This window comes from Barbus barbus, assembly GCF_936440315.1.
Source record: "Barbus barbus genome assembly, chromosome: 42".
In the NCBI taxonomy this organism is placed as follows: domain Eukaryota; kingdom Metazoa; phylum Chordata; class Actinopteri; order Cypriniformes; family Cyprinidae; genus Barbus; species Barbus barbus.
The window spans coordinates 969861-980980 of NC_136720.1; the positions used below are offsets into that span (position 1 = coordinate 969861).

At 41.8% G+C, this 11120-nt stretch overlaps 1 protein-coding gene across 1 annotated transcript; it reads right to left on the reverse strand.

The window, feature by feature from the left end:
- Positions 1–3793: 3793 nt before the first annotated feature.
- On the reverse strand, positions 3794–9149 carry LOC306861567 (cytoskeleton-associated protein 4-like). Its single transcript, XM_079403921.1, has 2 exons — positions 8397–9149; positions 3794–5006 (listed from the first exon to the last, which is right to left on the reverse strand). The coding sequence occupies exons 1-2, from the start codon at positions 8685–8687 to the stop codon at positions 4035–4037; spliced, it is 1263 nt and encodes a 420-aa protein (XP_079260047.1). The 5' UTR covers positions 8688–9149; the 3' UTR covers positions 3794–4034.
- Between the last annotated feature and the right edge of the window lie 1971 nt (positions 9150–11120).

Consider the following 11120-nt stretch of genomic DNA (forward strand, 5'->3'; position numbering starts at 1 on the left):
TTATTCTAATTGACTGATTAAATTTAAACTTATTGGAAAAGATTAATTTCTATCAGTGTGAACTGATCACCACACAGAATATGAAGAATATCAGAAACTCTAGGAGTCAGTCCACGGCATAATATTGAGATACTATTTTTATCAATATTACACACGCCTAATTGAACCTGGAATATTTCTTAAAGTCTGAGATGTGTCTTAATAAATGTTGTACACTACATATTTTAGTGTAAATGTACAGTATGTAAAGTGTGTCTTTCACACAGATGTCATAATTGTGTGCGTGTGCCTGTACTGGGTGTTAAACATTACATCAGAATGAACTCACAATATTTACATGTCTGCTGATATTGTGACTGATTTATTCATCTGTGCAGTTTGCACATTATTCCAAAGATGGAAAAAAAGTTCTTCGTGCAAAATATATATTTATTTTTTGGGTGTCACTTGGGCGTGGGCAAAGAAAACAGAGTCCCATACGAGTCTGGCTGCATTCTGCTATAATCACCCACTTCTCATGAGCTATTCAATACTTCATCCAGTGAAGTCCTGCCCTACATTTGTTTCCCTCAAACAGCCTGTTTCACTCAGATTAATACATCAGATTATCAAACTAAAACAGACTGTGAGCTCTCAGACGGTCAGAATAATCTGTCAGGATTGTCCCTCTCAGCCAATCACAGTTAATAAGCTTGATGACATCATCCATAGCAACGAGCTCAACCCCACCCTTTTCTTCCAATTCCTAGTAAAAGTTGCTCTTAGCAGCGCTGTGAACAGGTTTGAAGAGAAAACTCTTAGTTAAACAAGTTTAGTGCTATTCAGGAGAGCCCTTAGTGCCAAGATTAGATGTGACCCTGGACCACAAAACCAGTGTTATAACCAATATAACACTATAATAATATACTAATATTTGCATATTGTTGCTCTTTTGTTGGTTTTGATTGCTTCTATTCTCCTCATTTGTAAGTCGCTTTGGATAAAAGCTTCTGCTAAATAACAAAATGTAATTATAATGTAAATGTTAATAACAAAACTAAACTGAAATTTTAAAACAAACCCCAAATCAAATAAATAACACAAATAAAAGAAATCTCTCTCCAGCGAGGTGACCTCCAGGCTGGCCTCCATCTGTACGGACGTGCGGCGCATGGCTGGGCTGGAGGGCGAGGTGGAGCTGCTACTCAACCAAACTCAATCTCTGGAGGAGAAGGTGGCTCAGACGGAGAAGCTGATGGTCAGGCGCGTCGGTGATCTGCTGAGATCAGATCAGCGGGCTCGTTCACCAGCTCTCTGCGGTGCACCGTGACTGTCCAAGCGAATCCTGGCACTGGAGAGCGGACAGGCCAAGCTCCTGAGGACCGCCACCTTCGCCAGCGACCTCAACCCAAGGTCTTCTCCATCATCGAGCCCAAACTGGACGACCTGACGCTGAGGATCGGCCTGCTGGCTGATGAGCTGAGAGGAGGAGCCGAGCGAGCGTTCAAACGAGACGACACGCGACCAGCTGACGCCCTGAGAGAACGTGATGTTCAAACAATCTGGGACACACTGACATTAGTCACAGAGCAGCTGTGAGCTGTTCAAGAGCTCCTGCGTGAAACCTGACGACTACAGCAACACTGAGAAACACTGAAATGAACATCACCATGATATTGACCGCCAGACTCGTTTATGGTGGTGTTGACGTGGTTCTGCATGCAAAGTGCATCAAAGAATAAGCATCTACAAAGCATGGTACACTACCAGTCAAAGTTTGATGCTAAAAATTCAGCTTTGAAATCACAGGAATAAATACAATTTTAAAATACATTCTAATAGAAAACAGTTATTTTTAAATAGTAAAAATATTTCAAAATTGTACTGTTTTTTTGCTGTACTTTGGATCAAATAAATGGAGGCTTGGTGAGCAGAAGAGACTTCTTTAAAAAAAAACATTAAAAATCTTACTGTTCACAAATGTTTGACTGGTAATGTGCCTGACTTTAAGAACCACATCTGACCAGGTTGAGTCTCAAGCTCAAGCCAGATCCTGTATTCAGGCGATATTGACCAGTGAATTCACGTAATGAGATGTTTAAGAAGAGGACGTGGAGTGATCTGTGGAGGAGTGTACAAGTTCAGCTGAGCAAACCTGTAATGGGTCAATCTTTAACACACAGTGACCCCAAAAAGTCATCGATGGAAGTCACACATCAAGACCAGTGTCATGTGATGGTCAAATGATGAGCTGAGCCAGTGATCTCTCAGTGATCTCTCAAGGATGAAGTTCTCCTCACGTTCACGTCCTGCAGAAACACCAGCAGTCCACTTCATTACATTCACATCTGAACATGTTCAATCAGGTTTGACGAGCGCCTAAGACTTCTGTCTTTATTCTGAATATATTGATAGCTTCATATTTTAAAACCTAACAAACTTTGAACATTTAAAACATTTTTGTGAAAAATGTGAGTGCTGTTTGTCTTTGAAATAAATGTTGATATGTTTAATGTAAAGACCATTTTTAATTACTTCCCAATACAGTAGTCAGCATTTGAAGTGGATCAAAAAGTTAATCAAAGTTGTCCTGAGACAAGAACGCATTTAGGTTTTAGGACACCTTTGAAAGGTTTTGATCCACTTCAGATGTTGACTTCTATCATTTCTGTGGCTGCTGTGTTTGGAGTCTGCTGACACAAATATCAGTTTTATAAGATAAGTTACAGACAGTTCGGCAGTATTCATGTATTACAGTCGTTCTCTCTCATTTCTACAGTATGCACAAATAGTCACTGCCATGATGGACAGGTTTATTTTACCGTGTGAATTTCTATAGCAAGCAGTCACTGACGGTCATGAAACTGAGTGATTCGGTGATTTCAGGGCTGTTTTTTGATTACCATGATCCATGTTTGCATCCAAATCATCCTTTGGTTGTCATCTGCTCCTGAGACATTGTAGAAAAATGGGGTGAATTAAAAGAATATGTTTTGATTTTAGTTGTTTCCATTGATTTTAATGTTTTAAATTATTTTAAGTCATCTTGAGACACTTTTGGATGTTTGCTGATAAACAAAATTATATAGAAAATGTATTAATAAATGTAATTAAAATGCATAAATGTGAGAAATGCTCTCGTCATGTAAAAAAAAAGATTCTCAGTAGTTCACTTTGAAACAGTATGTTTTTAACTGTTATTTATGTGTAAATATCAAGGGAATTTAGATTTTCCATTTTATGACCTCTTTAAAGTGCAGAAATGTTCAAAATTTGTGAAATGTCCTCATTTTATATTAATATTCAGTTTTTATGTTTAGGTATTTTATTGGTCATTTGACACAATGGTTTAAAACGTTTTATTGGAGAACAACTACAGTGTTGATGCATTCAGTGATTGTGTTTAGGTTATTATGATGACCAGTAACTCTAGAAAACGACTGAGCAAGATCCGGTTCATTTACACAGCTTAAACAAATCATACTTTTGCAATCAAGTTTGGTCCTGTATCCAGGTTTGTCCAGACTCTGTGAATCTTGGTTCTTCAGTGACAAAAGGGTGTATTAAAATCATAAAATGTCTTGATTTCAGTTCTAGTTGATTTTTAGCGGACGAATGCTTGTTTTGTCTTACTTCAAGTTGTTTTAAGTTATCTTGAGGTGGGCCTGGTTGAGAACCACATAATTAATTAAATGATTTGAAAAATGCATTTATAAAATATAGAAATGTTAAATGTTAAACTGCCATTCCCATTTCATGTCTTTCTAGGTGTTTTGTAGATGATTTGACGAGGTAAAAACAGTAACACACTAGTGTGGAAGAGTTTTAATAATTTTATTGGAAAAAGCTACAATCGTGATGAGTTCAGAGAGAGAATGACCGATAGCCCTTGAAAACATCTGAGCAGCTAGGAACTACAGTGCAGTTATGTGTCGACTGAAGAAACAGCAGTTCACCCATTCATCGCTCGGATAGAGAGCTTTCACGTTCCCACCACCCACAGCACCATCATCCTGAACAACAGCTTCTGCCTCCAGCAGCTCACCTCAGGCTCACTAACTAATATTTTTAATTGCATCGACTGGTTCTTCTTCTTGAACAGCATCCTGTTCAGATACTTGGGTCTGCAGCTCCTCCAGACTGCTCTTCAACTCGTCCAGTCCGTCTCTCAGCGCCTGGCTCTCTTTGTCTGTGGTCGTCTTGTAGTCGTCCAGTGAGCGCTGGTGGGATTCGTGCTTGGCCGCGAGAGCGTTCACTCTGTTGGTCTCCTCCGTCAGCAAGGACTCCATGCCCTCCTGGCTCTCCTCCACACTCTTCAGCCGGATCTCCACGTCCTCTCTGTGTTTCTCCAGCTGGAGCAGCTGGTCTCTGGTGTGCGTCTCCAGGCTGTGGAGGGCGGTGCTGGACTCCTCCAGCCGGTCGCTGAGGCTCTGGATCTGGTCCGAGGCGCTCTGAGCGTCGGCTCGAGCCGTGGACACCTCGTCCCTCAGGCTCCCTGCGGTGCTCTGCAGCAGCGTCCTCACGGCCTCCACGTCCTCGGACACGGACGCCACCTCCCTGTTCCTGGTCTGCAGCTCGGTGCTTACCGCTGCGATCTGCTCCCGCAGCACGGCCGTGTTCCCCTCGGACACCTCGCTGGCGGTGCGGAGCGTGGCCACGGCGCTGCTGAGGGACGCCAGCTCCTGCCTGAGGAGCGCCGGAGAGTCCTGCTGCTCCAGACGAGCCCTGAGCTCCTGCAGCTCGCTCTGGAACCGGCTCTGCTGGACGGAGGACTCGGCCGTGGAGCGGCTCAGCTGGGACAGGCGCTCCTCCAGGGATGAGCCGTCCTGCTCCCGCGCCTCCTTCACCTCCCGGACGGCCTGCGTCAGCTCCTGGGAGACCTTGCTCTGGAGTTTCTGGAGCGAGTCCTCCAGCCGCCGGGTGTTGTCCTCTCCTTTCTGAGCGGCTCGGCCGGTGCGCTCCAGATCACTCCTGACGCTGTGCACCGCGATCTCCAGAGCCTCCAGAGACGCCTGCATAGACCTGATCTGGAGACACAGATGGACAGAGACACTTAGACTTCGTTCACACTGCAGGCAAATGTGGCACAAATCGAATGTTTTTGCTCACATGTGACTCAGGGACCAGTTTAGACTAGTCTTAAAAAGTTAGTCATCAAATTTTTTTTCTTCAAGACTGGTCATAACTTTTTTAATTCAGTTAAGAAAAGGTAGATTGATCTTACGTGTATAGGTAAAGTAAGACTGATTACCCCTTAGCAACTGCTAGTTGGCCAAACTAGTTCTTAAGACACAGTCTGAACATGCTGGCTAAGTTTATGCAGCTGGCCCCAGATCTGTTTTTCTTGTGACAGTGTGAACAGCACAAACCGCATGGAATCTGATCTTTCAATTCAGATTTGTGCCACTTCCGTATGTGGTTCTAAATCAGCCACAGGTCAGATGTTTTGCGATGCAACCGCAGTGTGAACATTCATATCAGAATTCATGTGACTTATGTCACTCTAGACTAGATCGACATTGGTCATAATTCCGGTAAATAATCATTTACCCCCTGAACATGATTGGGCTAGTTTTAGACTAGTTTTGAGAGGCATTTGGGTGGATTTTGTTGTGAAAATCTGGAAACCCTGTTTAGCGGTCTCGATCGCTTGTTTGGTGCACACCAGGGTTCGGATGGCAGCGTTCACACTTACTCAAACAAACCACACTAGAGCAATCGCACCAGAGTTCATTTTAATCAAACCAAACATGACAAGTGTGAACACACTCTCAGGTCTTCAGAAGGTCACCTCAGAAAGGTGTGTTTCCTCCTGTTTTGAAGGCTGTTTTGCATACTAGGGACCGTTGAGCTCCAAGTCAAATATATGGTAAGTCATTATTCAGTGACGTTCTGAAGATTTCCAGGGAATAGAAACTAAGGTGGGTTCTAGACTGTCTATCAGAGTGAGTTTTAGAAAAAATGCATAATTCAGTGCAGAGGTAGTGTGTGTATTTGAACAGACTGTCTAAAATCACTACTCACAGTCATTAACCTTCACTAATGCGTCCATGTCTAAGGGTTAAATTTAGGCCTGTTCCTCACATGAAGACTTGGAAGATAGAGATTTGGGTTAGGTTTGCTTCCTATGTACTTCTTTCATGGTGCTTTGATGCTATTATTTTAGGACAGATTTCACCTTGATTGCATGGAAAAGAGCAGCACAAACATTGTTCTAAACATCTCCTTCAGTACTGCACTGACCAGATATGGGTTTGGAATGAGCTGAAGTTCAATAATTAATGACCGAATTTAGTAAAAAAACAAAACAAAAGTGCACTTTAGCATATTTGTATAAAGTGTACTTATTACACAAATAATACACTTTAAAAGAATGCATGTTAGTGTGAATTAAGTGTTTTATGTTTTCAAAAACATAATTGTATAATGTAATTATATTTATTATTAATTATAATCACTACACATATATAATTTGTAATTCATTTTCATTTTTGTAATTCATAATTCAAATGTATAATAGTTTAAATTTATATAAAAATCAATTAGATGGACTTAAGAGTGATTTTTTTTAGTATATTTAAAATGCATTTCAAGAACCATTAAAGTGTATTTTAAATAAACACACTATAATGTATTTTAATAAGTAGTCTGATAATAAATTAACATATTTTAGCAATTTAAATGCAGATTAATTTGTTTTAATGATGGGCCTTAATTTAGAATGAATTTTAAAACATTAATTCTGTGTTCAATTTAAATTGCCAGTGTACTTTACAACACTATAAAGAGGCTTTTTGGCCTAGTTTAGTATTATATACAGTATACACACACACACACACACACACACACACACACACACACAGTAGTCAACTTTGATGAAAGGTTTTGATTCACTTTAAATGTTGACGTGTGTGTGTGTGTGTGTGTGTGTGTGTGTGTGTGTGTGTGTGTGTGTGTATTAGTGCTGTCAAACGATTAATCGCATCCAAAATAAAAGTTTTTGTTTACATTATATGTGTGTGTTCTGTGTATAGTTATTACGTATACATAAATACACACACATACAGAATATATTTAGAAAATATTTACATCTATTCATATTTATATTCATATCATTTATATTATAAATAAATATATTTAATCCTCGCTGAGGGTTTAACATGTTTTATGTTTAATATTTAAACATATTTTTCAGAAATATATACATGCAAGTGTGTGTATTTATATATACATAATAAATATAGACAGCACGTATATGCATATATTATGTAAACAAAAACTTATTTTGGATAATTATATCCACATTATATTAAATATAAATTGGAGTGCACAAGAGTAATAAACATGCAATTTAAAGCATATTATTCAACATTGCTTTAATCTTCATCTTTAAACATTTGATGATTTTTAATTCTATTGCTTGCATTTTGTTCATTTGCCATATAATTACTTTACGATGCGTTACATTTCATTTACATTTTACACATTAAAAACAGGACTTTTTACAGTCAAAATAAATGTATCATGTACTGACCAACACCAAATTAAATTACATTAAAAGTGTAATGAAGTTTATAAGAAAAGTACATTTCAAATGCACACAGTATAGATATATGATGTGCTTTAGTATGTTATCATCACGAAAGTGTCTCTAAGTCACTCAAGAGGCCTTTAATCTGAGTAATACTATATGATCTGCAAGTACACTGTTTAAAATCTGTACTTTTAAGGTTTGAAGTGCACACTTCTCTTTCATGTGGGTGAATATCCTTCAGGTTTTAGGACCGACTAGAAGCCAAACCTGAAGGAGCTGATCCCCTGGAACCGAAGAGCTCAATTACAGGAGACGGAGCAAGAACAAAACCCTCGTCTCTTTCAGTTCCAGCTGCTGTGAGAAACCCCGTCAGCTCGGAGAGAGCAAACATCTGCCGCTTCAGCCAACATCTAGTATGTACTGCAGTGTTTGTGTGTGGTCCCTGCTCCTGAACCTCGTCCAGCGGTCAATACAGGCCGATTCTGAGATTATAGATGTTAAAAATAAAGCTCTGGAAACATCTTCACAGCACTAGAAGTGTGTCCCATCAGGTAATGAAAGTTCGACACACACTTGGGCCAAATACTGGAAATCTGGACCAGGGGTCTCTGACTGAAGGAGGAAATCACCAGCAGCCAATCAGAGAGCACCACATCGTCCTGGGGTCAGCCCAAGAGAGTTTACTGTAAACTTTCCTCACATGTGCTGCTGCCTTCTTCTCACTGCATCTGAATGAAAGATGAAGCTCAAGCTCTCCAGACAGCTCTGAGCACAGAAGAGTGTGATGCTGGAGCAGCAGTACTGTGTCCTCATCTATGGGAATGTGTTCCCAGTGAAACACTCTCTCTCACACACACACACTCACACACACACACACACTGACCTGTTGCTGCGCGTCCGCGCTCCTCTGGACGCTCTGCTCGTGTCTGGAGCTCGTGTGTTTGATCTCGGACAGCTCCCGGTAGAAGCACACGGACACGAGCACGGTCCCAGCCACGAAGCCCAGGTAACACAGCGCGGACAGCAGCTTCAGACGCGAGCCCGACGCGTTATTCTCCGCTCGCGCGGCTCTCGGGCTCCGGGTCTTCGCCGCGTCCTCGGGCTGCGGGCTCGCCGGCGTCTTGTCGCTATTATTGGGCTGCGAGCTGTTCTTGTTTCTGTTCTTCGCGGCCATGATCGCTGTTCCCTGCGTCCAGATGCGTTCCGATGCTCAGCGAGCGGCGCGTTGCGATCGCGTTGTGTCTGTGGGACAGACTCTCATTCCTTTAAGAGCTGGAACTTCTAGAAGAACCGACTTCAGTTCTTCACGAACTCGCGGTTCAGAGTCCCTAAAGGAAGGAAAGTGGCTTTTGCTGAAGTTTGAACGCGTTTAGGAGTCGATCCGGCGCGCTGCTGCAGAACTGACGCGGGTCAGAGTCGGGTGTGAGTGTGAAGGGCGTCGCGTCGCGTGCTCGTTCGCTCCGCCCTTCTTCAGACGTGGCACTGATTCTCCTCGAACATCTGCATCTGTGTTAGTGCACTGTATAGGACTAGCAATTCAACATCATCAGATAAGATCTGTGATTAAAAACTACTCTACTGTTCAATAGTTTAGGGTCATAAGTGTGAGGGGTTAGTTCCAGGCCGGTTCTTGACTATAGAAGGGATGGCAGATATTCTGGGTGGGCGTTTTTTAGTCATCGTAGCATCATAAAGTCTAGAAGATATTTATACTGTAGATATTGCTATTTTAACTATATTATGATAAAAACGCTTTCATGGGCAGCCCAGAATAGCATGCACTATCACAGCAAAATAAACGTTTTTTTAAATATTATTATTGAATAGTAAAAAAAAAAAACTTTACTTATTTTGTAATCAATCTAATAATAATATTTTTATTTTAACATGTGCACCCATTGAACTTCAGTTGTATTGTTGAAAACACAAAACAGAAAAATGCTATTGTCGTCATAATCAATTCATTCAAAACTGTGGACTTCGAATAGTTTGCATCACTGGATATAGTTGTTGGTTTATGTCATAGAAGCGGAACGCTACGTTTCTGTTTACACCTGGTCACTTCATGTGTTTTGTCTGATCTGATAGCTCTCCGATCATGAAGACCAGGTGTAAATGCCCTCTGAAACACATTCGAGACGGATATAAATCCGATCGCTCAAACCACTTCAGGAGGTGGTCTGGACAAGAGTAAATGCATCTGGTTGTTGAAATCACATATGCTAATTTTAACGCTCTATAATAAAGCTGTTAGAGCGTGTTATAGGCTATATGACATGTTATAGTCAGATATGACACATGCATCGCCGCAGACGAGTAGGCTACCTTCAGAAAACCGAGGCGCAAACTGCAGCGAATGAAACAAAGTAAGACGCTCAACACACAAAAATAGTAAGACAAACTTATCTTTCCAGTGCTGATGCACTCTATTGCGGTCTTTGAGCTTGAAATATGCTGATAATTAATCAAATGCAGCGCTTATCTTTTGATTTTGTTGGCGTGAACTTCGTTAAATTTAAATAAAGAGCAGGAATTAAAGATCGGATGCGTTTTGTGAAGACACATTTATGTGGCTAGGTGTAAATGGAAACGTTTTAACAAATCAGATAGATATAGATATTTCATTTTCTGTTTGACCCATGGCAAAGCCAGTAGTTGGAGAGATGGAGATGCACAGTGTTGCCAATATAGCGACTTTGCAGACCCCTTTAGCTACTTTCCCCCCCACTCTTCAAAAAGCGCCTAGCGACAAATCTTTAGGGTTTGCTGGAATCTTATTTAGTTACTGAGACTCACTGGTACTGCCACGCGCGTGCACACTCTCTCTCTCTCTCCCTCCCTCTCCCTCTCTCTCTCTCTGTCTCTCTCTCTCTCTCTCTCTCTCTCTCTCTCTCTCTCTCTCTCTCTCTCTCTCTTTCTCTCCCCCTCTCTCTCTCTCTCTCTCCCTCTCTCTCTCCCCCTCTCTCCTCTCTCTCTCCCCCCCTCTCTCTCTCTCTCTCTCTCTCTCTCTCCCCCCTCTCTCTCTCTCTCTCTCTCTCTCTCTCCTCCCCTCCCCCCCCCTCTCTCTCTCCCCCCCCCCCTCTCTCTCTCCCCCCCCCCTCTCTCTCCTCTCTCTCTCTCTCCCCCCCCCCCCCCCCCCTCTCTCTCTCTCTCTCTCCCCCCCCTCTCTCTCTCTCTCTCTCTCTCTCTCTCTCTCTCTCCTCCCCTCTCTCTCTCTCTCTCTCTCTCTCTCTCTCCTCTCTCCTCTCTCTCTCTCTCTCTCTGTTCAGCGAGCGGCACAGAGGAGCAGCGCTTTCAGTTAAACACAGATATTATGTTTCTTCTCTAATTTTACCATGCAAGTATAGCCGAGATCACAGCACAGTTATTGTCTTTATCTTATGCGTATTTGATTTAATCAGACAACGACTCGATTATCAGGATTTTTGTGCAGATTAACATCTTGGAAGTGAGCTGGTTATGTAATAATAATAATAATAATTCGTTACATTTATATAGCGCTTTTCTAGGCACTCAAAGCGCTTTACATAGTAAGGGGGGTATCTCCTCGTCCACCACCAGTGTGCAGCATCCACCTGGATGATGCGACGGCAGCCATAGTGCTCCA

Bases quoted from the DNA above. Each gene is read 5' to 3' on its own strand.
- LOC306861567 (XM_079403921.1), bottom strand. From the start codon at position 8,687: ATGGCCGCGAAGAACAGAAACAAGAACAGCTCGCAGCCCAATAATAGC. The intron at 5,007-8,396 runs GTCAGTGTGTGT...CTGTGTCTCCAG, and splicing joins GCGCGGACGCGCAGCAACAG to ATCAGGTCTATGCAGGCGTC.